A 27,945-nucleotide genomic window follows, 5' to 3' on the forward strand; every position below is an offset into this window, starting at 1 on the left:
ACTAACCTTTGTGAGCATATAACTCAAGCACAGCGCGTGCAATTACATGAAAACTATGTTCTTGATGTGCTTTTGCTGTCAATTTTTGCCATCTAGAGCAAGTTTCTTGTGCAGCTAACCTCAATAGAAAATGACTCAACAGATTCCGTTCCCAATATTTTTCCTGAATTAGTTTCCGTAGGGATGAGCTTAAAGGAAACTCACTGCAAGTCCTTCTCGTATCCTCTTGCACAAAGCACGGCATCATCTTATGGTAGCAACATGAAGCCACTACAAGAAGTTTAATCCCTGAAGTCGCACGAAATAATCTGAACATTGTAGGCGTAAGATTACCACAAGCATGTAGTCCTACCATACAAATACTGTCACTAATTACAGCTGTTGTTGGTACCACTAACGACGAACTTGAGGTATCATTGTTTCTTCCGTTTGTGGAGGCTGAGGTCTCCTTTCTTCCACACAAGCACCCTTCTTTCGCACGTTTTAAACCTTCCACTACTGCATTGATTCCGTCTTGTGATGACTCAAAATCACGAACCACCACAGCCTCATTTTTAACTCCTACACAACATTTACTTAATAACTTTTGCCGTTCATTTGCTTTACACACATGGTTGGTGTCAGCTTCCAGTCCAACTATGGTATACTTGTATTCATCATGCAGTACTTGTCCCAGGTAACCCTACAAAAGAAAATGTTGAACATAATATTATTTTAGTGCTCAATTTTTAAAAAATCATCAGTTTCACTGTTACTGATACGAAAACAAAATGGAATATTCAATTCTTATACTCAAGAGACAGGACACATTCTAAAGTTTATTTTACTTTACAAATCCTTAAATCTTTTAAAGTTCTTAGACCATACAATAGTCGAGATTATTAGTTATGAATAGTGGTGTACTGAACTACACTGCACTGTAAGTACTCTTTCTGTCACAAGTTTTACTCATAAGGGTAAGTACTATTTATTACATATGAAAATACACTCTCCCATTGACTTCTTCTATCTGTAAAAGTCAAATTAATATCTAAATCTTTATGATTACTAACCATATTTCAAGAAACTTGGGCCAAAAGTAAATTTACAGTTTTTTTTTCTTTTTTTTTTTATCAAATAGGTCTATCTTTTCCAAATAATAATTCTAAGTTATATTTTATACCCTTTTCTACGTTTAGAAATGTTATTAAGACATATTTTTTTCATATATCGGTTTTCAAATTTATTGTCCTTTTTTTTTTTTTTACAGATAATTATCAGCAACAGCAAGCCCACTAAGGGTAAGGATACTTTTGGCCCCCCTCTGTATATACTCTTGGACGAGCAGTATTTTTCATGAGTCTGCTTTATTCGGAAGACAATGACGTACGGGTCATGAATCGAACGTAATTAGGGTACGAGCAGGAACTTCCTAAGTGATTTTACTTTCAAATAATTTGTTATTGTGCACGTACATAGTTCAACAATACAGGTATATCAAAAAAGACTTTAGAACTTTGATAACTCATATTGATTTATTACTTTATCTTACATGGTTTTGGTGTCATTTTGCAGTAAAATACATCAAGTTTTGATTCACGTAGTACACTAGTTCAGTAACAAGCCATCACAAGCGCTAGCGACAGTTAAAGCAAACATAGCTGCCTTTACTGGTCCAGGTAAATGGATCGGCCGAGGTGGGAAAATTGCATGGCCCCCACGTTCACCGGATCTGACACCTTTTGATTTCTTCTATTGGGAGTTCATCAAAGATACTGTTTGTTCCACTCTTACTGGCTTCTCTACCAGAGCTCGGAGCTAGGATGTACCTCGCAACTGAACAAGTCACACCTAACATGTTGCACGTAAGCGACTTCAGATGGAATGTATGTCGCATCACCAATGAAAGCCACATTGAACCTGTTTAGGTACAAGGGGGAGGGGGGAATTTGATGTATTTTGTTACAAAATGATACCAAAACCGTACCTGTAAGATAAATAAATAAATCAATATAAGTTTTCAAAGTTGTAAAGTACTTTTTGATACACCCTGTATTTTTTTTATCATCATACTTGAAACAAATATAGCCCAGAAGAGATGTTATTATTTTAGATACCTTTCATGCAAGTACCAATATCCTGGGTCTCGTTAGTGTACTACAAAAAAAATATATTTTGAAAAATAAATAAACCCTCGGGAAATTCGCGAGGAAATCCCCGAATTCTTCCAGAATTTTGCATACGGGAAAAACGTGTATTGTGTCATTCCAAATCTTGATTCACTCTGAAACCAATGAGGTACACTCATGTCCAAAATTATTGTCGCATATCTATAAATATGTTGTTGTAGGAATATAATTTGATAACAAATTCGCCCGGTATTTCTTATAATGTTAGTATGTATATAATCGACAAAGACGTGTATGTGGTAAATTTCATGTCAAAAGAGCAGGAAATAAGAACAATAAAACAAAAATAAAACTTTTTTTGTCCAACAATATATCTATTTCGTAATAAGATCGTTACTTTAAAATACTTTACACATACAAATGAACATTTCGTAAAACTGAGCACTTCTAGTAAGATCTAACAGCAAGTGCTATCTTGTGTGCTCATTGTTAAACGAATCAAATATTTTCTTTTATTTTTACATTTTTCGATATCAGGAGAGATAACCAAATGAATCAGTATCTTGTGTTGTAGCTGAAACATAACTCTATCTTATAATACAATATTTATAATATGTAACGTTTCATTCCGCAGTAGTTAAAGCAATGAGCTAAAATATGTATTGACTTCCGGGTAGTGATCCACCTTAAAGAAAACTTCATTTTTCTTTCTTACTACAGCGGTCTAACGTTAGACTAAGTTCTGTAATCGTATCTGGCACATAATATAACCTTTTTTTTTTTTAATGCTCAATACTAAAGCAACTTATTAAACAAAGGATTTTCGTTTCACATTGTGAAGCAATTCAATTTTCAAATTACAACAATTCAAAACTGAATTCGGTTTCTACAGAAAGATACGAGATATGTCAGAAAAGGAATAAGACTGGTTTCTTGTTAACGACAAATGTTATTATTATTATTATTATTATTATTATTATTATTATTATTATTATTATTATTATTATTATTATTATTATTATTATTACAAATATAGGTTATCCCCTTGACGATATTTACCTGGGTAGCTACACAGCGAGGTCCACATGTCTCGGGTTCGATTCCCGGTCGGTGCTTCCAAATTTTCGACGCCCTCCCAGTGTTATCAGACAAACTGGGGAGTCACGTGAATAAAAGACGTGAAGATCACTAAGTCTAGAAAGTTCCTGATACATCTGTTAGAAACAGGACGACGCAGCGTGCTGACGACTGTTCGTCGCTAGGTTAGACCTAGTTCAGCCCGTCACTAACAGATGGCGTTGGAGCGGCTTATCTCCATAAAGGTCTGTCATGCCAGTGGTTAATTAGTAGTTTAGCTACACAGCGATGGAAGCATTATTTCCATTCTTGCAGAAAGACTCCTGTTAGAATATTTTTGAGCTCGTCGCTTCGCTCTTCTGGATACTATTCAAAGTACCAAAATGGCGCCCTTTCATGTAGTTTTTGAGCAATTGTAAAAAAAAAAAGAAAAGAAAAGAAAAGAAAAGAAAAGAAAAGAAAAGAAAAGAAAGAAAAAAAGAAAGAAGTCTCAGGAACTGAGATCCAGCAAATAGGGGGCTGAAGAACCACAGGAATGTTTTTTCTATCAAAAATTCATTGATGAAAGCTGGCTTGTGACATAGTGTGTTGTCCTGATGCAGCATCCAAGTGCATGCAATGCCTGCTACGCACACTGTCATCTTATTTCCTAAAGTTTTTCAAGGAAAGTCCGACAAAAAGTTTGATTGATAGTTCCCTTATGGGTGATCCCCCGAGTGTCGATAAAACAAATAAATATCAATTTCATTTTGGATTTGGAGATATATGGGACAAATGGAGCAGAGAAATGTAATACTGTATTTATATTTGTCGGAATGTGTGCTCCTTATTGGGATACTGTGAGCAAAATTTTCGCTTTATGTCTTGATTATCTGTATTTCTGTTCGTTCATAGTCATTTTTCGAATCTACATGTAGATCTCATATCGCAGGAGAATCAGGAAAAATATATTTACTAGGTTTAATAGCTGTAGAAGATACAAAAAAAATTAGTCGCAATTAAAGCTTCTCGACTTTGATTTGATAATCCAGTGAATATGAAACGGACGTTTTGTTTAACCATTTCACTACCACTGGGACATGTGTGTTCCACGATCTGCGAACCAGTAGTAATTTATCGCATGTCATTGCTATGAATCAATGTCCCATTGGTAAATAGACGCCTGCTAATGTTTTACAGAATTCTTATAATTATATACCGTATTTCACGTGTAGGACGGGTTGTTGTCAAGTTTGATTGTTAACCCTTTGCTCACTAGATGTCTCCCTGTTTATTATTCAATATGGTAACTGTCTCACGTTTTATTTTATGTATTTGTAGTGACTTTTCCATTTCAATGTTTTCAAACTACGTAATTTTTACGTACTTACAAGGGAGAGTCACAAAGTGGCCCCGCTGAGATCTGAACGAGACAATTATGTTTGCATTTGATATGTTATGATTAGACGAATCACAAAGTTATACGTGCCACCGGGTGGGATATACATATTTTGTAGTGGACAAGCTACAAAGCTGGCAGAATAGTTCGGTTTGGCCGCGCAGTCTTTTTGCACAGGGTTACAGGGTTTGCACAGGATTGTTGTAGAAAGCCGATATTTGCTCCATCTTCTTTCATTTAACAACAGCTTTCAAACGATGTGCTACTTAACTCCTCTTGCCATTTGAAACTTTTGAATTGGACACCACCTGGGACTCTGTAGAGGCCCTGGGGCAAGACGTTTTAACTTAAATCGTTGCATTTTGAAAATAATGTCACGCGTCCTTTCCTAGTTTCACGTTTGCACCACCGTTTCAGATTTATAGGGGTGGCCATGGACTTTTCAATCAAGTTTTTGTTTATATTTTGACCCGCCGTCATTTTGCACTGAATTATATTAGAGAGTCGAGGCTTGCTCCATCTTCTTTCATTTCACAACAGCTTTCAAACGATGTGCTATTTAACACTCCTTACATTGGCGGATTAAACCAAACGTCTTGGGGGGGGGCTCTGTTGTGGAGTGGGATATGTTCCCCGAAATCTCCCCCCCCCCAAAAAAAAAAGAAAGGTAAAACGGATTCAGGAAAAGAGAGTAAAAAATATAATTGCCACGGAATTTTCACCACAATGCCCCCTGCCCCAAAACGATATTCTGTCTACAGACCTGGTCGTGGCTATGCTTTACTAAATATTTCGCTAGAAAAAATATCAGGTTAAACATATTTTAGAACGCTCATAATGTTTCTGTATTTTACAGGTAGTAAAATGAATTAAACAAAAGGAGGAAAAAACTTAGATGTTACACTCAAAACACGCTTTTCGGCGAATACCACCCAAGGCGTATCTGTCGATATAATATTGTCGCGATCTACGACAATGTCCCTATGACATTTAAAAGTGCTAGTCCCTTCAGCCGCTTTTCGCCAGAACGAGATCGCAACCACGTTTTCAGTCGGTGCAATGTGGATTAAGATCGTTCTGCACTGGCCACGCTCGAATGCAGTGTTACAAGTTGAGTTGATGTTGAGTTAAACATCCCTTTCAGCAGCGAGGCTATATGAGACCTACTGATTAACGTGGAATCCGTACCATAGGGTTACAAGTATGCGCAGCAGTTTTCGAATAGTCAGTCACGTGAAGATCTTTGTCGCTGGTGGGCAAGGCCTCCAACGCAGTCCGTGATAGAGTTCCACCTTCTTCTTTAATTCTCTTCCATTTAGAAGTGCAGATTGCAAATTCAGAACGAAAGAGGGAAAACAGCATTTTCTCTTGAGTTCCGATAGTTTTGTAAAATCTTTCTGCTAGAGTGCGGAAGTTGTTGCTCAGAGTTTAGTCAGTTGCGCGTGTTGGCAATAACATGTTGAGTCCGTATACATTGAAAACTTCCTGCGCAAGACGAGTTTTGAGGTCCTCTACAACCGACTCTATAAACGGAATGTAGACAGTTCTTCAGTAGTAAAATGTCGTGTCATCTGCGCTGAAGGTCGTACGATGTGTTTGTCTTTGAGTGAGATGAAGAGTTTGAATCTGCACGTCGACACTAGCAGCCATTCTGGATATTGCTTCGAAAGTTGCCTTGCTGTTTGAACGTTTCTTGTTTAATGCTGCGATAGTGTCCTGAATGGCATCTGACGTTGCGTTCATGTCTCAATTTGTCTTCTGCAAAAATCGATTGAGGGAAGGGTTATCGTGAGAACACCCTGAAGACACGTAATAGTTACGATAAACTCGCTGTCGTGCAGGCAGAAGAAAGTGCCCATACTTTGGCTGCTGTATCTAACTCGGACCACTTGGAACACACTGTAGAGCCTCGCTTTTTTATTGAAATTTCACGTGAAATTGTAATACAGCGTCATTCCGTTCATTCCATCTCGTTTCACACAATGTCTCCAACTGGTCACTAACCGTAAGCTTAAGGACAGTATTACGTGTTTAGATGCGGTGAAAAACGCAACGATCTCTTTCGTTGTTCCCAGACAGTTCCTCACGCACTGTACTGACGACGACCTGAGGATGGACAAGTTGAGGCTGTGACTACAATATGAACAGTGCAGTGCATTTGAAGCCACCTTCTGGATTTCCTGCACTGCCGGCGACTTTGAGAGTTCGTGATGGCGCAACCATCTGTACCAATACCAACGTAGTTTATCGGTTCGAGTGAGAAATCTCGTAGCAAAGATAGAACAATTTCTCCAATTTTCCCTCCAATCAGTGAGAGTTCGGGCGGTTTTGCGTTTTCGGATTCCGAGCTCGAACCAATGTCCTCACCTTTCAGCTCTGCTGGTGGAGGATCAATGAAACAGTCTTCTCTTTTTTCACCCATGTGTTCGTACCTTAGAATCAAAGACAGCTGAAATGTGTGCGAAACAACCGTAGTCTCATCAAACATAATAGAATAAAACTGATCCTCTCGCACTCGATTGACAATTTTACAGGCGTGATTTCTCATCCACAGCCCTCAATGAGGGCATTTTGTGTGGTTTTATTGGCAAAAGTGATCCTTTTCGATGTTTTCTTTCAGTGATTCTTTAAGAGATCGTCACTACAAGCCATTCTAAATTTGAGCAATTCTCGAAAATTGCCTTCGTTGAACTTAGTTTCTGCACCGTCACCATCTGAGGTCCAATTATCTGCACAAGCATAGTCCCAGGAATATCACTTTCCAAAGAATATCACATTCCGTAACATTAATTTCAATTTGTCGCGATTTTGGATGACTTGTCTTCTTGACGAGTTGATTTGATTCTCGACTGATTTCACTGGTTCCCAGTAGCTTTTCAGAAACGCTTTTCCGACCTCAAGAGCGTTAATGTGATATTGTGCCTTGTTGTGAGTTTCTAAAATACCGTAGAAAGTAGCGAATTTCTTCAAAGGTTTAGTCCCAAGAGTTTGGAGGGGCACGTTTCTTCGATAGCCCCTCCCCCCCAAAAAAAAACCGTTGCAAAAAGTGAGCAATATTTACAAAAAGATCCCTCTCCTTATGGGAAAGAACCAGCCATGGATAGTTTTCTAGACGTTCTAGCCTCAAGTAACACCGTCATTCTTCCTGAGATTTATCTGATATTATGACTCGAGTTATCGTTAGCGAAAACGCGTCATGCCGGATAGAGACTATTTTTAAATAGGATTTAAAGAATTATCCCTCTTTTGAAATAACGCAAGAACGATCCCAAACTTTCGTTCGTTTGGCGGTAAACTACAAGCAGCAGTGTATGTAATTTTAATATTTTAGAGGTCTCTTGGGGGGAAGCGATCGCCCCCCCTCGCCCCCTCCTTTAATCCGCCCCTGACTCCTTGCCATTTGAAACTTTTGAGTTGGACCCCATCTGGGACCCTGCGGGGCACCCTGGAGCAAACTTTTTTACCCCGAAAATGCCCTTGAAAATGATGGGATATGTGTTCGCCGAGTTTTCCATTTACCTGACCGTTTCCGAACAAATGACTCGGTTCAAATTATTCTGCCAGGTAATTTTTTGTAGCTTTCACATTACAAAATACGTTGTATCTTACTATATCCCTCCTGGTGGCACGTGTAACTTTGGGATTCGTCTATTTATAAGATATCAAATGCGAACATAATTGTCTCGTTCGGATCTCAGAGGTGCCATTTCGTGTCCCTCCCGTCAGGAGGGACAGGGAGGGACATGTTTTTTAGCTACTTTTTACATTCGGGGCAATTGAGTCCCACTGGTATTTTTAGTGGGACATATTTATTCCAATGGTTGTGAAAACCATTCTTATTTATAAAGGAATTTTTCGATCATCGAGGAAAAATGAGTTCAGATGCCAGTGGTGTACGAAGTCGTAAACGCAAGCACGATGCAGATGAAATTCGAAGATTTCTCAACGACTCTGACGTTGACTGTGTAAGTGATGATGCCATAACTGATTAAGATTATCAATTAGACAGCAGTGGAGGTGAAAGTGGAGATAATGGAACAGATGAAAGTGAAGAACAGGCTGCTAGCGATAAAGCAGTGGTTGCATGTACTAATAAAAAGCTTGCAATTTGGAATAAGCTACCGAAATGTAAAATATCTGTAATCATAAATACGATGCAGGTGTTTTTCTGACAATATATCATAATTGAAAATACAGGATGATAATTCATTTCACTACCAGTGGGACATATATGTCCCATCCCTCCCTACGTTGAAAAACGAAACAGCGGGAAATATTTTTTATGTTTATATTTTTTTTACAACAATTTTAATTAAAATAACCATATATTAATATCTTTCACTCCGAAAAAAATGGTAGTGAAAGGGTTAAGACGAAACTAATAAAAAGGCTCCAATAACGACACACAAAAGGTAAGAAAGAGCTCAACTCGACAAATAAGAGTGGTGGACAAACGTGCGCGTGGGTTTTCTTAGGATTCTCTCGTTTCCTTCTTCTTCCTTCACTCCATCCAATATAATCATCCATCTTATTATTATCATCTCCTTTATCGTTGGTGCATAATCGTGGAACGTTACTCTAAAAAAAAAAAAAAAATTCTGGACTTAAGAGCGGACGAATTAATTACATCGAACTTACTGAAATCAGCAGCTACTCACACCGAAATTTTGGAGGGAAAATGAAGTACATAGAAAATTTAATAATCATTACTTTCTATTCATCCATCGTTAGAAAACATGATTTAAGCAAAGATATCCTCTACATCATTCATGCCAAACTCCGTATCTCAAGTGGGCTTAGAGTTGTATGTAGAAGAAAAAAGTGTACAGGGTGGGTGCCAAAAGTCAGATGTTAGTTCTGTAACAGAAAAGTCTGTTGGGCGAGAGGTCCACAGTGGCCAAGGCCCACTAACGTAATCCTAATAATATTAAAATATTATAAGATCCACTAGTGTGGAACTAATAAAACTTCGATAAGTCAATACACAACTGGCAGAAGCGCTCCGTGTCTGAAGACACTGAAACCATCATATGGCTATAGTTTTTATAAGAATTATGTATTGCCTCGTCAATCTTTTATTTATCTGTTTCTGTGTACAAAATCATAACGCTGTTTATTTAACATTTATCTGGTGATAGATGTAAATCTTTGAAACAATAATAGATTTACAGATGAATCATGACTTAAAAATGACATTTTTTTATTTTTTTCTAATAGAAAAAAAAATAGACGAATTTTGAAGAAATGATTATTCACATAAGTTTTCACTATTTTTTCTAATTAAAAAAAAAAGAATTTTGAAGAAATGATTATTGACATAAGTTTTCATATATTTTTCGCTACTTCAAAATTTCTTCAGAAAATTTGTCCTAGTGTAACTAACGGGACCGTAATGCTGAAGGTGGGGGTCGGGGAAATTTCGAAGATCAACTTTATTATGTTAAGATGTCAAAAGCCACTTTTTATGTTTCATGTTATTTCACACTTTTTCCTAATTTTTTTGGTGTAGTTTTCTAATATAGTGCCTAAAAAGGAATTTAATTTACCGCGAACACTCTGTACAAAGAACAAAATAATAAACAGAGGATTTTAGAATACTCAATAATATTCAGCTGAAAGTGATTTAAATTTGCTGGATAAGATGTGAACAAAATCATAAAGTGGTGTATAATAATAATAAAAATGTATAATTTTTGCGTAACCAATTAGTGACTGATGAAACATCCAAAGTCAAAAGAATGTTTTGTATTCCTGAATAAATTTTGTCTTCATGAACGTAGAATAAGAAGGACGTTTTCGCAGGTGGGGTATGCATCCTTAGTTACGGTACTGCCTAGTCTACATGTTACACTGCTACTGCCTACATGTCAACATTTCTTACACTGTTAACCCCTTTAATGGGAACCTTGTTTTCAGTAATCATTTCCCTGGAGTTTTTTTTTTTTTTTTTTTTGTCTATCAATAGAAATAATAGAATTTAATCTAATTGACATGCAAGTTAATTTTTTGAAAAGAAAAGAAAATTTGATCTACCTGAAATCTATACTAATAGACGTAATTAGGGATAGCCAATTCCGGAATTTTTACTTTCCGGAATCTGGAAAGTAAAATCGAAAAAATCCGGAATTTGGAAAAAATCCGTACTTAGGAACAATTCCGATATCGGAAAAGTTTCGGAATTTTCTCAACTTTAGAAAATTCCGGATTTTTTCGAATTCTGGATTTTTTCCAAATTCCGGATTTTTATGAACTCCGGAATTTTTCCGAAACCCTGAAAATAAACTTTCCGTATTCCGGAAAATTTTGACCATCCCTAAATATAATAAAATGTGTCTGTCTGTCATTAACTTTTCACATAGAAAGAAGTTACTTAAGATCATCAATTTTGTACACAAATAAATCTTCACCAGATCTATTTTGAGGAAGCCCTTTTTTCGATTTCCGGCTGGGGGATGAGATTTGAGGGGGAAGAGGAAATGTACTGACGTTTCTCGTAGTTTCTGATAACGCCGTTCGTGTATGCATCCCCATCACCTCAAGGCGGTGCGGGCTTGTATAACAGCGGAGGATAACTACCGGGAAATGGAGTAAGAATTTTTCCCCCTCTTTCAATCGATATTATTAATTAAGAGAAGACAACGAACAGTGCTTATATCTCGTTATTTAAATATATTTTACATCAGCAACAAACGAATTTCGTGCTTTTTTGTGACTTCTTGTTTAGAAAAAATCACTGAGCAATTAGCATCTTTCAGTTTAACGTTCCACAATCATGTCCTTTAGGCTAAAGAAGACAATGAAAGCAAGTGAATGACAGGTCCGGATTAAAGAGGGACTTAGGGAGACTAGCCCCGGACCTCCAGGGGGCCATAAACCTCTACTTTGATCAACGTCTCTGCCTATCTAAAAAGGATCATAAAGATAAATCATCATAAAATAAAATATGATCAAAAATATGAAACATATTCCCTTATCTTTCGTACTGTACTAACACAGAAAAGCATTAGGCGAAGTCAGTAGGGGCCAGCGGCGCAAATCTGTCTTCAACATTCGGGGGACGGGTAAGACAGTTCCCACTTTTTTTTTTTTATGTTCAAAATATTTATGAACTTGAAAAACAATGCTGTGGAGGATTGGGGAGCAGAGTTGTCTTCAACATTGGGAGACGGGAAGATTTGATGCTTATTCTGGGAGGACATCAATTCCATCTCACTTTCCTTTGTGGCAATCGGATACAAATAACCACATTTCTCCGTAAAAACTTATTTCAAATAGGATTTTTTTTGGGGGGGACAGTCCCCCAGTTCCGAGACTGGAGGGGACATTTTTCCCTCATCCCCCCGGGATTTGCGCCAGTGGTTAGGGGCCACATATTTTTCTAGCTCCGGGCCTCCAGATGGGTTAATCTGGTTCTGATGAGGAATAACTTGTGGAATGAGCAAGTGGGAGTACCTTGAGAAAACCCATGGACACAATATTGTCTACCAGAAACTTACTTTGCCGGGGATCGAAATAGGGACCTCACGCACCAGAGGTAAGCACTCTGAGCCACTATTCCCCACCAATTCTAATCTGTTCCCATTGTTATGCATTGCTTGTACAACTTTTTAAAGAGTTATTGAAACTGTGTACACCTTTTCCACTACTCAAGTAGTAATTAACACTCACAAAATAACAGTGATCACAGATTGCCAAAAACATGCATGTAACTTTGCTAATGATATAAAGAAAGACTGCCGAAAGAAAGGAGTTTGGGGTTCGTTCATCCCAAGCGAACGAGAAAACTAAATTAAAATGTGACAGAAAGTAAGTGGAAGAAATGTATCGTTAGGGATTATTTGGTCTCGAAAGTAGTGTAATACTTTCACTTATACAAAGAACATCTGTATTTATTTCTCTATGAACACTAAATTCTTTTTTAAAAAATCATAGATGGCAGAACCATGAGGAAGAAACTGCGTCCATAGACGCTCTCCCCAATTCATTGCGGCAACAGAGTGCTCCTAATTAAAGGGATGAACATTCTCTTTCCTTCTCTCGTGCGTAGATGTAATGTAAGCACACGTAATGATTACATGCGCATTGTAGAAAAGAATAAACTACCATTTACATCAAACATAAAATCGTAAGTTCCACAATGTTTTGTCTTGACATTTGACAATGTCTGGAAAGAAAGAGGAGAAATAGAAACGTGAAGGCGCTAAAATGAATTGTACAGTCAGCGACAAAAGTTCTTACCGTTACACAACTTTTGTCGCTGACTGTACACAAGGAAAATATGTAACAATTAGCTACTTTTCTCTTCTGTTTTTTGGAGATGAACAAAAACAATATATTTTCTGCAAAAGTAAAAACTCTCTCTTTTTTGTTTGTTTGTTTGTTTTAGCAACAATTCAACGAGGGAAAGAAAAAGGCTCTCAAAAATGGGTATTATAGCCCTAACCACGGTCTTTTAAAAATGTTCTCTAAATAATTTAGTGATACCTCCTCACACAAATATTAGTTCTACATTTTCATTGTACTCTTCGTGCTATTTTTTCCACTAAATGAAGAGAACAATACCCTATCATTAAATATACTGTACACTGATTTTAAAGATTTTATATCAATATACTCCAAACCATAGCGATTTTCCCATATATTCTAGAGACTCTAAATTCGACTTCCAGCAAAGAATATCATGTTTCCTTACTGTTATATACACTCCTAGAACGTCATGGACCAGTTATAACTCGTTCTCAATCCAACTATTAGAGAATTAGGTCATGTACCAAGCGAGTGATTGGCGTCTTTACTTCGTAACTGAGATATACCAGGTTCGAATTTGGTAACCGGCTGTGAAGTTTTCCTACGTTTTATTCCTTAATGCTCCCAGGCGAATGCTGGGATGATATCTTTAATATAGGCCCTGGTCGAGCTTCTTTCCCGCTGTTGTTGATTCTTAAAAAAGAAAAGGCTGCATCTAGAAGTTTATTAAATAAATAAACAAGTCAAAGTCAGTTGCATTCGCAAAGGAAAAGTTGTCAGGTTTTAATTCCCCTTTCATCAAGGTATTATGAAAAAAATAACATTTACCGTATTATATATAGGGGGTAATACGGTATATATATATAGGGGACACCGTAGTCTAGTGCTTAGAGCGTTGGACTCACGTCCGCTTGGTCTCGGGTTCGATTCGCGGAAAGCGTTGTGAGGCAAACGGGGAGTCACGTAAAAACAAGACGTGATGGCCCCATATCTAGAAAGCTCTTGATGCGCCTATGAAAGACAGGGCGTCGCAGCGCACTGACCACGTGCTCGCCGGTGGGCTAGACGTAGTTCAGCCGGTCGGTAGCCAGGAGCGGCTTTAGGATTTTAATTTTGGGTAGGTCCGCTCCTTTGCTTATGAATACATATTTGATTGATTAATGACAATAGGAAATTAATTTTGCACTAGTGGTTGATGCTATTTGCTAAATAATTATTTACCATTAATATAAATATTGGAAAATAATATTTACTCTTTATTGTATCTTTTAGTGTTTATATATTTTTCAAAATTTTTGGGTAGGTCCGTCCCTACCCAGCCTACCCGCTAAAGCCGCCACTCTCGCTAATGGATGGCTCTGGAGCAGGTTTAGACTCACAAATGAGTTTTTGTGTCAAGTAGTTTTTGGTTATATATGTAACCTTGAAACTACGGTATATGAACTTAGGAGCTTGAACCCCCTTGATGAACTTCCGTCTGTGCAACTGGTCGAAGTTAACAATCTAATAGCACAACTCAGATAAAAGTGTGAAGGCATTGTACACTAGAAATAACTAAGAAATATGGGAAGATTTTAGTTTCAGCCCAGCATTCACCTCATACGACAAAAAAAAAAAAAAAAAAAAAAGTGGACTTTGACAGTCGCATGGCAGTGAGGTTGTACTGCACATCTTTTGATTGAGAAGTTAAAGTGGTTAGCATTTTACATCTGTACAGTTTCATTATAATAATAATAGATTTCAAACAAATCAAAAACTAAATTAAAAGTTTAATGCGAATGCATGGCATTCTTTTCTATTACTGCATACTACAATTCGGACATAAGTAACTCATTAAAATTATGTAAAATAGGTACTTAAAATTCAAAATACGCATTAAATCTAACTAGAAATAATGAATTATCATTTGACCCAATAGCACGGTCAGATTTCTTGCCGTGGCATAATTCCATGTATGGGAGTGAAGTTCATTCTTGTTAGCCTGAACGTGTTTGTTTATTTATTTCTTGGAACTGACAAAAACCTTCACTGAAGCAAGATATTTATGTAGTTATTCCAATAAAGTCTTTTTAATTTTGAAGCAAAATGAAGAGAATAGGCAATATTTGTCATTTAAGCAACAACATAACCATTATGGAGCGAAATAGACAAATTAAATTTTGCTAAAACTGAAACACAAATTCTCAAACGGACTTTGGGTTTATTGTTATGATACCTCTAGTGGGGCCACGCCGACTCACTAGTAGTATGGGATCATTGTGGCGATTGGGGTCTTTGGTTCGATCCCAGTTCTCGGAAAGTGGACTTTGTGGCGGACAAACACCCGTATGGTGGGTTTCTCGGAGTTGTCCTGTTTCTTCCCACTTTCGTCATTCAATCATAATCACCCATCTCAACACCCTCTCTTGTCTCGATGCATAAGCATACGATGTTCAACTTTAAAAACAAACAAAGAAAGATGTCTCCAATAAAGATGCTGTAACATATGGTTACTAATCAGCAGTGGAGCCGATTTCTGCATAACTTTAGAGGGGGGGGGGCATTCAAGTTTGTAAGATGATATCTAACAAGACATTAGTTAGGCAAACTTCAGAAGTACCCCATCGTCCCTCCCCCCATCGGCACTCATGCTAATTACTACCCTTAACAATCAGGTTAGAATTTCGGGCTCTGCAGCACGTAGTCTCAGGTTCAAGGCTTCACGGAGTGGCGCAACTAGCCTGGGGCCGAGGACCTAGGTCATCAGTTTTTTGAGTGACAAAAAATAATTTAAGATATTATTTATATATTTTTGAAAGTTTATAGTAAACTCATGACATATCTATCATAGTCTGGGTTCTGGCTGCCCCCCCCCCCCATTTTTACCTTCTACATCCGCCACTGGCTTCATAACATAAGCACAAGGCTTAACATAAACTAAAACAACCAAGATACTTCTTATCTTACTTTTTTTTATGAAAACAGAGCAGAAAATGCTATACTAGGAAAACAGACAGTTAAATAAATAATTATTGACAACTTACATGAAGCGTTCAGATGAAGGTAAAGAATAGTGTCGATGTCTTCAGGGCACATACAAAGTCTTCCTTCTCGTACGAGACGGCCGGAAGCGGAGAATCTACATTTAGTAGGCGCCGACACTGACGGTATAGCAAGAACGTGTTTCACAGCTCGTTTCAACGTAGGAAAGTCAGTGTTTCTTCGCCAAAAATTAAGAATATCGGTCACAGAGCCTGCAGGAATTCTTTTACTAATATATTGACGCACTTCATCTTCAGCGCTTTCCTCGCGATCGAATGCCACTGGATCCAAGAATTCTCCAAATTGTTGACTCAAACGAGATTTCTTCACTTCCGGAGATGCTGGAGACGAATCATTATTCCCTGTGTCCTCTTCCTCTGGAGGGGTTGGTGGCTGACTCGCACCTGCAATTTGACGGACAAGAAAAGACACCGCCGACAGCGCATTTTCTCGCTCCTCCTCTTTCAACATCTTCAAAGACTTGAAATTAGGATCCAAAAATAGAGCAACGTAGTGCAATTGCTGTGCTGCGAAATCACATTTCAGTCTTTCACCAGTGACTGTCTTCAAAGAAGCGAGTAATCCTTTGTCCTCTTCGCGAACCGTGCAATGGTTTTGGAGTTTCAACTTCCATAATACAAATTCATTCAAAGTTGGACCCTGTTGGTCACTAAGGCTTTCCGAACAGTCTTTAAAAAGTGAGAAAAAAATAACAATGTCTTGAATGGTGGACAAAGAGAGACGTTGCATCGCTTCTTGAACATCTTGAATACCAACTTCCGAGTACCGAATTTGAGTGTCCTGATCGTGTGTTAAAGACATAATGGTATCACGTATAACATCAAAATTGTCACATAAATATTTTAACGTTACGTACGAAGCATCCCAACCATTTCCCACATTCTTGAAATTTATATCAGAGCACTGTGTAATGTTATCTAATCGCACACGACGCAAATAATCGATCACCAAAATAGCATCTTCCAATAAAGTTTTTAAATGCGGAATCTTCTCCAAATCTTCTTTAATGACGTCATCAAGAATTTTGTTTAATACACAGCAACCACATAAAATTCGCGAAAATTTCCCAAAAGCAGAAACAGAATTCGAATCATAATCGGTCACAAAAACACACCTCTCGGTTTGACTTGTCGTTCTTTCGCGGTCACCGGTATAATCGGTAATAATATTTAACACGGCATCTAAAACAGATGTGTTTTGGTAAGACAGTTTTCTACTACCCAAATAAACATGCTGCAATTCGAAATTATCAGTAATAATATGACCAGTAAGTGACACATAAGTGATTCCCTCTGAATTTGTCCATAAATCTGTTGAAAAGGCGAGCTCATTGTTTGTTACAAGGTCGCAAATTTGTCGTTTCACATACTCTGTTTGCAACAGAATTGGTGTATTGAATAACGTTTGTCTATCTGTAAGTATGTCTTTTATAGGAACTATGCCTAATTCAGCACCTATATTAATCAATAGTTGGGCAAAATCCTGAAACTCCTGAGTATACAGCGTACCTGAATTTTGCAAACGTGACACAATGAATTGTATAAGTTTACTGTCCACCAATGGTTGACGTTGTTCCCATATACGTCTTTTTACATGTAACGCAAGAGGGTTTTGAGGATGAATAGACGAACTAACATTGTCTCTCTGTGCCAATGAAGAAACCTCACTGACAACACTGATATTCGAATTATCTTCCCCAATTTCTGGTTGTTTTAAAATGTTCGAAGCAGAGTTACCAGAATAGCTTTTTTTATTACCACTACTACCCGATAAAATTTCAGATTGCACTACCGAACATCGGTGCCGAAGAAGACTTCCGGTTCCGGTTTTTCCGGAATATGCAACTAATCCTTGACACAATTCGCAACACGCATATGGAGTATAACCACCATCGAACACAACACGACGAAAAATTTTCCAGAGTTCACTCTTTCCACGCACACATAGAACCCTCTCAACGCGTGGGGAATTCATTTTCAAAAGCATTTCTAACTCCTCCTTCGATACAACGGGCGCGCCGCTGTCTTCTGTATATTCTGTCTTCCAGGGATTCATATCTCTAAGCAGCACACATCACGTATCCACACAAAGACACTGACTATTATAACAACACAAAGTAGTAGCTACACAACACATATCCACCACGTCTCAAAAAGACTCACGTTTTGTAGTATATATGTTACAATATTTTAACTGCAAGTAAAAGTTTCTGTTGTGTGCAGCTGTGAATTCGTTTATGCCTGCTTGCTTGACCCCCTTCTCTTGTGTCGTGTCTCGTTTTTTAACGTTACGTCACGCACGATCACGAGATAATGGCTCACGGTCACGCGCATACAGCAAACAGCCATTCCGCGCATGGGTGGAAGGGAGGACGCGTCTGGGAAGCAGGAAGTTGCTCTCTCTCTCACTCGCTCGCTCGCTCTCTCTTGTTGCTGTGCAACTCACGTTCGCGTGAGGAGAAAGAGAGAGGGAAAAGAAGAGGAGGAAAAAACAAGATAGACTTTTTTTTTTCAATTCGTCACGCTCTTGCTCTGCATGTACTGACAGTGTTTGCAAATGAAAGAAATTTAACATTTTGTTGGGATATTTTATTTTTAACACTGCTACAGAGGAAAACCTCTTTATGCCACTAGCATATTTCCTGGCTGGGGCATGTATTATTCAATATACGTAAATTCTTTAATAAAACAATAGGTATATAAGAATTGGCAAGCAAGGGCGCCGATTACTCTCTAACTTTGGGTGGGTGGGCCTATTCAGAAGTGTGTTTGCAGACAAGGATCTAAGAAGGGATATATGAGAATTTTAAGACAAATTGAATTCAAAGTATGCCAAATATTATATATCCAGTAAAAAATATATATAACAATACACATAATAAAATACATACAAAAATACATATTCATAAAAATACATACCCCCTTCCCAGGATCGGCGCCCTTGCTGGCAAGGTACCATATGTGTTATTGTGGGTTGGGTTTTTGAATTTAAAAATTGTTGGATATCCGGACATTGCAAGGGTTCGAAATGCATTCTACGGGTTTAAGAGTTTAAATGTTTTATTACCCATAATTAATTTTCTACTACGCAATTTATACCTTATAATGTAAGTATTTGCTTGTTGTTAGCTGTTTACAAGGATTAAATTTTATTGTAACCAAAGGCTAGATTTATTTATTTATTATTGTTGCGTCTGTATTATCGCACAACACCAACACTGTTTTCATCTAATGATTTAAAACTGTTTCCATGGAAATGAAATGTAAGATAATAATTCTTGTGAATTATGGAGTTTTTTTTTTCTTTTCCTTTCTAAACAAAGTAGATGAACTAACTCGTTTAGAAATATTGCAGTATATTCTTGCTATACCAGTCAGTAATGCACATGTCAAATGTGTTTAGTGTAATGAATGGTTTATGGTCAAGTGATAAAAACAAAATTTACGAAACTTATGATGAACGAAACTCACGTTTAGATAAACTTGAAAATGGCATAATCAAGATTTCCTCAAGACAGTTCTCGAAAAACAGGACTTTTCTTGACACGCTGCGGAGCTTTAAAAAAAATGAATAAGGTACGCGTTTATGGGCATTAAGGTTTTGTTGGTTAATTTAGAGTTTAGTGTTCTTTTCAGTACGAAGGCCCTATGAAATGTGAGCCAACAGCTTAACGTGGCATCCAAACCACATGAGTTCCCACTGGGAATCGAACCCGGGTCTCCTACAGGCAGTGGCGTAGGGAAGGGGGGGCCAGAGGGGCCGGCCCCCCCCCCCAAAGAGGTCCGACAATGTACTTTGGTACTTTGATGTTTGTAATTTTTTATATATTTTTATGTTTATATATTTTTTTGTTTGTAATTTTTCTATGTGTACCTATAACAGCACTTGGGCCCCCCCAAACACACATCCTGGCTACGCTACTGCCTACAGGCACCTAAGGTAACTAACAATACAGTGACGAAGGTGCTTACTAATGTTTTGTATTGTTTTAATTTAATTTGGTTAGTTGTAATGTACAGAGTGGAGCAAAAGTCCAGCACCACCCTTATATTTTTGAACCGGCTTGAAGAGAGATGACGAAAGTTTGGATGTGGGTAATTGGGATGGAAGCGCACCAGATGCCATTTGGCATTATGGTGGTCATCTTGAATTCAGGTCTAATATTTCAAATGGGAAGGGGGCATGCGACACATGATTTTAGGCTAAAATTTCTTCAGAAATACGAATTAGTGTAGTGAATGATAATGGTTATAAATGTTAGAAGTAATGGTGGGAATATACAGAAATCTTCAGTTTCAGGTACACTAGAGTCCCGTTTAACCAAATTTGATTGTGCTTAGGTTGAACGAAAGTCAGTTAAACCGGAATAAGATTTTTTGATATGCAGGACTTCACATTTGATATATTTTAGCATGAAAAGACGTTGTTGGCACCATATGTCCCTTCAAAACTGAACACTGTTAGACTAAAACAACTAAAATAATGAAGCTGTTATAAATTGTGCAGCTTGTGATATATTACTTTTTCTCTAGTAAAGGTGTTTTTTTTTTATTTCTTTTAGCAATACGGTTAAACGGGACTATAATGTATATGTCCCCAGTGGCAGATTAAGCTTTGTTGAAGCCCTTAAACACAAACATAACAAGTGCCCTTTTTTACTCACGAACGTAACAAGCGTTCTTTTTTCACTATTAGTAAGTCTTTTAATATCTTCATCACAAGTTGTAGAAGACAAGTAGCTTGCAGCGTTTTCGGAAAGGACTGCTCCCCAGGAGCTCTAAGAATGTACCCGGAGATCAAAATAATAGTCTATAATATAATAATAAATCATACCGAAACCATGTGAAAATAATTTGTGCCCCTCCAAATACTACGTGTGCCACCGGAACATTTTTTCTGAAAGAAACACTGATAGCTTGTATAAGCCTTTCCTGGATTTCCAATACTGTTCAATATTTTCTGCGGGAAAAAAAGATAAAACTCGGCAATAACCTCTACAGACATCAAGTAGACCATATAGCTCACCGTGCAGATGCACAATGGAGTTTTCTTCCTGACCACGTTCCGGGACTGATTACACTGGCTTGAACAAAGGTATATGCATATTCCAATGAGACAATATTTTGGAATAAACTTAGAATATTATTTTACAATACGCATATATCTACCTTTGTTTACCGACAGGGAACATGTGAATGGCTTTCAAGAAATACTCCTGCTTTCAAAATATTCCAAAATATTTTAATAGTTAAGAATGTTGAAAGTAAATATCGAAACATTTTAGGGTATTTCTGGAGCATAACTTAATAAGCTCTTAGGGAATGTAAAGTTTCAACTGAATTGAAAGCCTAAACAAAGGATCTCAGATATCCTGTATTACCTGCAATAACTTCGTATTTATGGTTTCTGGTATGCCAATAACTTTCACTTGGACGCCTAATATACCGCTATCATTTTTCTTCAATCCATGTCTATCTTCAATTATACTGCTTTGTTCTTTCCATAGACACACCAATAATAATAATAATAATAATAATAATAATAATAATAATAATAATAATAATAATAATAATAATAATAATAATAATAATAAAGAAACAAGTAAATAAAACAGAAAAATCTCTTTTATTAGCCTAATACTGGCGAAAGAACACTTTTATTTTCAGACCAGCTTCCTCCGGATTTGGGTCGATCTACTTCAAGATTTTTTTGACATTATAATCAGATTACCACTATAGGAAGAAGAATCATTAACTACAAGTACAATGAAGGTATAATTACATATTTTCTTTGCGTTTTTTTTACAATGCTTTTGTTAGATTACATTTCTGACTGTTAAAACTCAAATTTGAAACACTTCCATTCTAAGCAAAGCTCTAAAATTTTATACAAACTCATAAACCTGATGACAATAGAATACAATATTTTCACATAACGTTCGTTCTAGTTATCGTTTTATTCTGAAACCAAATTATTAAGAATTAATTATCTAGCGCCCGCTATTTATACAGCCAAATCCGCACAGAAGTTTAGTTGGTTGCATACAACTAGACGTTTTGTTATCATCTTAACAAGAGATTTAAGCATCAAATAAATTTATTAAGCATTACGTCAATAGATAGCAGAATATTTATGATGGTTCTATGTTGATCAGAAAATATTTATTTATTTATATATATTTCTGCCCGTGGAACAAGGAAGAAATGAAGCGGCCTGGGATCTGTATGTTAGGTACAGTACCATCCCTGCACTTGCCTGATGTGAATGAGAAAATCCCAGGAGAAACCTCACTCAGGATGGCCGGCCAGAAAAAGTTCTTACACCTTTTCGACCGAGTGTCCACACTGGATTTGTCAAAGTAAATGGATGTTGTGCGAGTAACGATAATCGAGAATAAAATGCTGAATAAAGAGCGTTGAAACAGACGATCAGCCAATCAAAATGTCCAAAATAATTCCAAGGTACTCTCCAAAATTGTTACTATGTCATTATCCGTATAACTTTAATTTAGTCAGGTTATGGGTTGTAACTTTTATGTGACATCTCTAACGGAAAGATTGTTTTCCACGAGCAATTTTAAAAAGTATCTTTATTCGTCGAATCATTAAGATCGAAAAACAGATAATCAGGGTTTATTAGTTAATATAATTATATAGTATTTAACATATAAACATATATGTTCTAGGCTCTAGAAAGATGACGTTTTCACTGATCGATTGCAAATTTTGCGTAGATTGTCCAGTTCTAACTCAATATTTAAAAAAAAAAACATGGCCATTATTTATTTATTACATTTTTACGGGTACACTGGAAGTGTTGAAACTAAAAAAAATAAAAAAAAACTAAAGCATCATATCCTACCTATTATACATTCTAACACCATAAAATTGTATATAGGGGCTGCATATCTCTCAGGTGTTTGTTTCATGGCCAAATTATAATGAAAAACGAAGGATAACCATTGCTCCATCTAGGGATGCGCACGAGACAAGATTTGTGGCTGTCTCGTCTCGAAAATGTGCTGTAAAAGTAATGTCTCGACTCGAAAAATGTATATTTTTCTATTGGAAGAGCCGTGTCTCGACTCGAATTTTGTCAGAAAAATCCTGTCTCGACTCGTCTCGTGCGCATCCCTAGCTCCATCTAAGTTGAATCTTTATTGTTTGGAGTGTTTTGCCCAATGAACATCATATATCACTGACATTATAATTGATTGTATGTGTAATGTATTAGCTTATTTTAAAATGTATAAAACAATAATCATGCCTGTTGTTCTGTATAGTTGCGAGATATGGTCTCTTACTCGGAACGAAGAACATAGATTGGAAGTATTTGAGAACAAGATCCTGAGACGAATATTCGGACCCAAGAGAAAGGGAAAGGAATAGGGAATGGCGGAATCTTCATAACGAGGAACTACATAATTTATACGGTTTATCCAACATTGTTAGGGTCATCTAATCTAGGAGGCTCAGGTGGACAGGTCATGTAGCCAGGATGGAAGAAAGAACGGACGCTTTCACAATCTTAACTGGAAGACCAGCCGGAAAACGACCATTAGGAAGACGTAGGCGCAGATGGGAGGACAATATTAAGATGGATCTCGCAGAAATAGGACTACAAAGTAGAAACTGGATCCAATTGGCTAAGGATAGAAGTCAGTGGAGAGCTTTTGTGAACGCGGCATTGAATCTCCGGGTTCCATAGGCCATAGAGTTACTTAGTTTATGTATTTGCTTATTACATACTACATGCAAAAAGAAAGAAAACACAGATCATACATGAATTAAAAACTGCAACCGTAAGTAGGCTCAAATCTTGCAAACGCACAGTGGTTCAATTGCCACATCTAGCTGGACAAAATTCATAACCAAAGATAACACGGACGAGCACGTACAAAACCATGCACAGAGCGACAAGAAGCGATGAGCAGTGACATATCCTCACTGGAAGAACTATTATTGTGTTCAGTAGTATGATCAGCTGAAATGTATGCTTGACACGTGGGAGGAACTTGTAACAATAGACGTATTTTTTCGGGAAGATGTTCACTGTGTTTGAGTGTCAATTTGCTAAGGTTTGTTATGCAGGGATCCGACGTGATTAACAACATGTGCATTAAACCTTCTATGTTGTGACGAGAACTTTTCCTGGCATGATGTTCGCGGAATCTTCGACAATCTTTATTCCGAGCTTCTTGTGTCTCCTCGGAAAGCTGTCCAATAGGAACCAGCGCAGATTCGACGATGTCCTTCGTTCAATAATATATATCCAGATGCCGGCATGTAATACCAGTTATAAAGGTCCACATATAATCGTGCAGTTTACAGAGAATACATACCAAGTGCGTCACAGTTAATTGCATAACAACTAGCAATGGTACGTAAGAGAACTTCAAATCGTTTAACCAACTCTTCATTGATGATAGTAATGGACGCTGATAATGATGGATTCAAGAAAAACTTGCGGGCAGTATTACCTCATTGCTTGTTCCGTAGCCTGGTTTCGGCATATCCACCAGGAGACCTATTACCTCAGGAAAACGCTTCTGAAACAATTTCTTTCGTTGATCAACATTTGGATGATCCCTCTTTCTCACTTGCCAGGTTTTGATGTCCAGTCTATATGCAATGTGCAACAGACACTCAAAGCATCTTATCCAGGAATGCAGACTTGTCAACCCGAATTTAAATGTTGTTGTGTCAGATGGTAGTGCTGTAATTTTGTCTAGATCGTTCATTTGCTTTGAAGATGCACCACAGATGTAACATCGTCGATATGATTGTTTTGTGATATCACTACAGACCTTCCCAACTACCATTGTCAGCATTAATATGTGTTTCACTACTATTTGCTGACCATTATAAGTGATAGTTGTTGGTGAGAGAGCTTGTATTTGCTGCTGTATCTTTGTAACTTCTGAACGTGTTAATTCTGCTGTTTCTTTCATGAACAGTAGCTTGATTGGCCGACAATAGCGTATTGGCAATGGCCGTGAATTATGCCAGAGCGTCTCTTAACCATATTGTAATTTTAGAGACACTAACGAAATAACACAAATGTGTATCATGTATGCTCTGACCTGACGTGCCATCACAAACCCCATTTGAAGAACATGATCATTTCTACTCCCTGATTGATCTCCCGCAGTATAGTACTGTTGCTGGTGATCAACCACTCGATAGTATGATCAAGTAACGCTTGCAGCTGGACTTCCGCGTATACGTCTGTGATAATATCGGCTGGGTAACACGCTTTCTTTGCCTCTAACAGTTTATGGTATGACGGATAAATATTTGCATTGTGAACTTTTGCCTGGTTATGAAATAACTGGTATTGTTTCTTTGTCAAATTCGCGTCAACATATAATGCTAATGCCTCATCGTTTGTAATCTTAATTGGTACTCTTGTCTCTGGACTCTTCTACGCCTTTTTGATTCGCGACCCCCCCCCCCCTGGATGACACATCAATCTCTTTCACAATATAAGAAGTATCACGTTTTCCTTTTGCACGTAAACCCATGTGCGCTGCATACACCAACTCTGCAGCCGTTGATGTTGTACTAACGACTGCAACCGTCTTCTCTTTGTTTTCTCACTTGCTTCTTCAAACAATTTTCTTGGACGCCCTATAGGTGTTCTCGGTGTCACATCTATACTAAATGATCCTGGTCGTCGTAATGCCGCAGCATTCCATACGTTTGCAGGAAACTCCACTATACTGTCGAGCCACTTACCATATTTGGTTACAAAGTTATTCATTGCACGATGACATTTTTGCCATTTCTCTTTGACATGTATACAAAAACTAGCTGTAACCTTTTTGACGCACTCTGCTACATCCTCATCACAGTTTTGTAACCTTAATTTGTCTATTACACAGGTGTAAACAGTATTGGTTCTCTTGCTGCTATTGGGTTCACATCTAAATGCGTCGAAAAAGATTCGTTGTGTCAGCGTATCCTCCATTTTTGAAAGTACAAAAAGGAACAATTATGCAAACATATGCACGTCATAGTAATTATGCACACACTACAATTATTACTCTACACATCTATAGTCATTAGAAGCTGGAGACTGGTGGAGAATTGTTTCTACGCGTCAATTCATTATACCTATTCCTAAGTACATTGTACGTTCTTATTCGCTAGTGTTTCCCATCACGCCATAGCTCACTCATAAATCCACAGCACTCCTCATTCATGTCACATGCACCTCACACCTTCATCTATAGTTGCCATACTATATTCCTGGCATTGATCAACAGATGTCTGTGTTATGTGCTGCAGACATAAGGTCTAGCACGGAAACTGTCGATCAGCTGATTCTACATTGCATACAATTCATCTTGTTCGTCGGACCCGACATACTTCCCCATGTGTAATTGGGCACCTTACTGGTCTTTTCCCACCATTTGGGGCCTTGCCCCAGGAATTCCCATCGTTTTCTCAATATTTCTCAGAACTCACTTTTTTACATTTTGTCCAGCTAGATGTGGCAATTGAACCACTGTGAAACGGTGCGAGATATTGAAAAAGTAATCGAAAACAATCTCCCCTTTACGGTATCTCTTGCCGATTTTTACCACGACTTCTTTCACTTGTGTCTGCAAAGGAACATGTACAGATGTGAGGAATAACAAGGAGATTCATGCTCATATATGAATGATGCGCTGTGTAAAGAGCGCTGGTTCAGCTAGTTATTATTATTATTATTATTATTATTATTATTATTATTATTATTATTATTATTATTACGGAGAAGGACATGTATCGCAAAACCAACTTTTTTTTTAAAAAAATAGTAGTTTTTTTGGGGGGGTAAGCGGTTGCCCTTCTACCCTCCCGTGGATCCGCCACTGCTATGAATAACAGCAGACATGTCATGAAATCTTTACACACACTCACACAGACAAAGAAGAAGACTGAAGCAGACATATATACAGAATTGCCAAGTACAGTACACATGAATATAACATTAAATGAGGCATCTTCTCTGATCTAGTAACGTAACTATCGTCCACAGGTTTGATGCACGTGATTCTGGGTTCGATTCCCAGTAGGAGAGCACTGAAATTTGAACAAATTACGAAGATTCGGATTCCACCTTAAACTGATTATGTCCATGTCTCATATAGCCTCGTTGCTCAACCCTTTAATTTGCAAGCATTGATAGCATTACCATTAGAACATTTAGTTTGCTTTTATGGTTGAACCATGTCTTCCTGATCATAATTTCGTAATTTTTAAAGTATTTTTGTACTTTGGTTACAAAATACAGGGTGTTTATTTCAAAGTAACATTACCATAAAATAAGTCTTATGTGTAGCTACTGTGGAGCATTACCTATTATGCTAGAATATCGTAAGAATACTCTCAGCATTTACCAACAGTTTATTGAAATACTTTCCTACAGAGCAAGAAACCAGAAATAAAAAAACATAAAAAAAGAACTTTCGCGAAACGTAACTTAGGAGATAATGCTTCTACAATACTAAATTTGACTGTCCTTTGTTGACGAAGTTTAGAAGTATCTAAAGAAGCGACCCGCAAATCATGTACTATATGAATATTGTATGAAAGCAATAATGCTAATTAAATGATCAGTGAAGTTATAATTCGTGCTGATAACGCAATAGAATGCAATGTTGCTTGAGAGCAACACTGCCCAATAAAGGGTTAAAAACTTACCCTAAACTTCAATAAACAAATACATAAACAGAATAACATTAAATGTTTAAAAGGTTGAAACCTACGCAAATCAACAAAGTGAGATCTGAAACTGAAAAGATAAACCTCCAGCATCATTTTAGATTTTGCTATGGAGAGTGGGAAGGACAAAGTTCTCCCGCAACGTAAAAGTTTCATATTTTTTTTATTAGTATACAACTGATTAAAATGTATATTCTACTCAAACTCAGGGTGACAATCCCTAAATGACGCCTCTGGATTAAAAATTAGATTTCATTCTTGTTCTATAGTCTATGGACTCTTATCACCAGTATAATAATAATGAAATTAATTCTTATTTTTATATCAAACATTCTGTGAATTTTAAACTCTATGATGTATATAACGCAGCATTAAAAAAAAA

At 37.3% G+C, this 27,945-nt stretch overlaps 1 protein-coding gene across 1 annotated transcript; it reads right to left on the reverse strand.

Annotated features, from left to right (window-relative positions):
* Positions 1-512: 512 nt before the first annotated feature.
* Positions 513-18,221, reverse strand: LOC145668175 (uncharacterized). The gene is made up of 2 exons (XM_081735804.1): positions 15,834-18,221; positions 513-682 (listed from the first exon to the last, which is right to left on the reverse strand). The coding sequence occupies exons 1-2, from the start codon at positions 17,905-17,907 to the stop codon at positions 657-659; spliced, it is 2,100 nt and encodes a 699-aa protein (XP_081591930.1). The 5' UTR covers positions 17,908-18,221; the 3' UTR covers positions 513-656.
* Between the last annotated feature and the right edge of the window lie 9,724 nt (positions 18,222-27,945).

The sequence above is a fragment of the Thermobia domestica genome, chromosome 13 (genome assembly GCF_964235325.1).
Source record: "Thermobia domestica chromosome 13, izTheDome1.hap1.1, whole genome shotgun sequence".
Lineage (NCBI taxonomy): Eukaryota > Metazoa > Arthropoda > Insecta > Zygentoma > Lepismatidae > Thermobia > Thermobia domestica.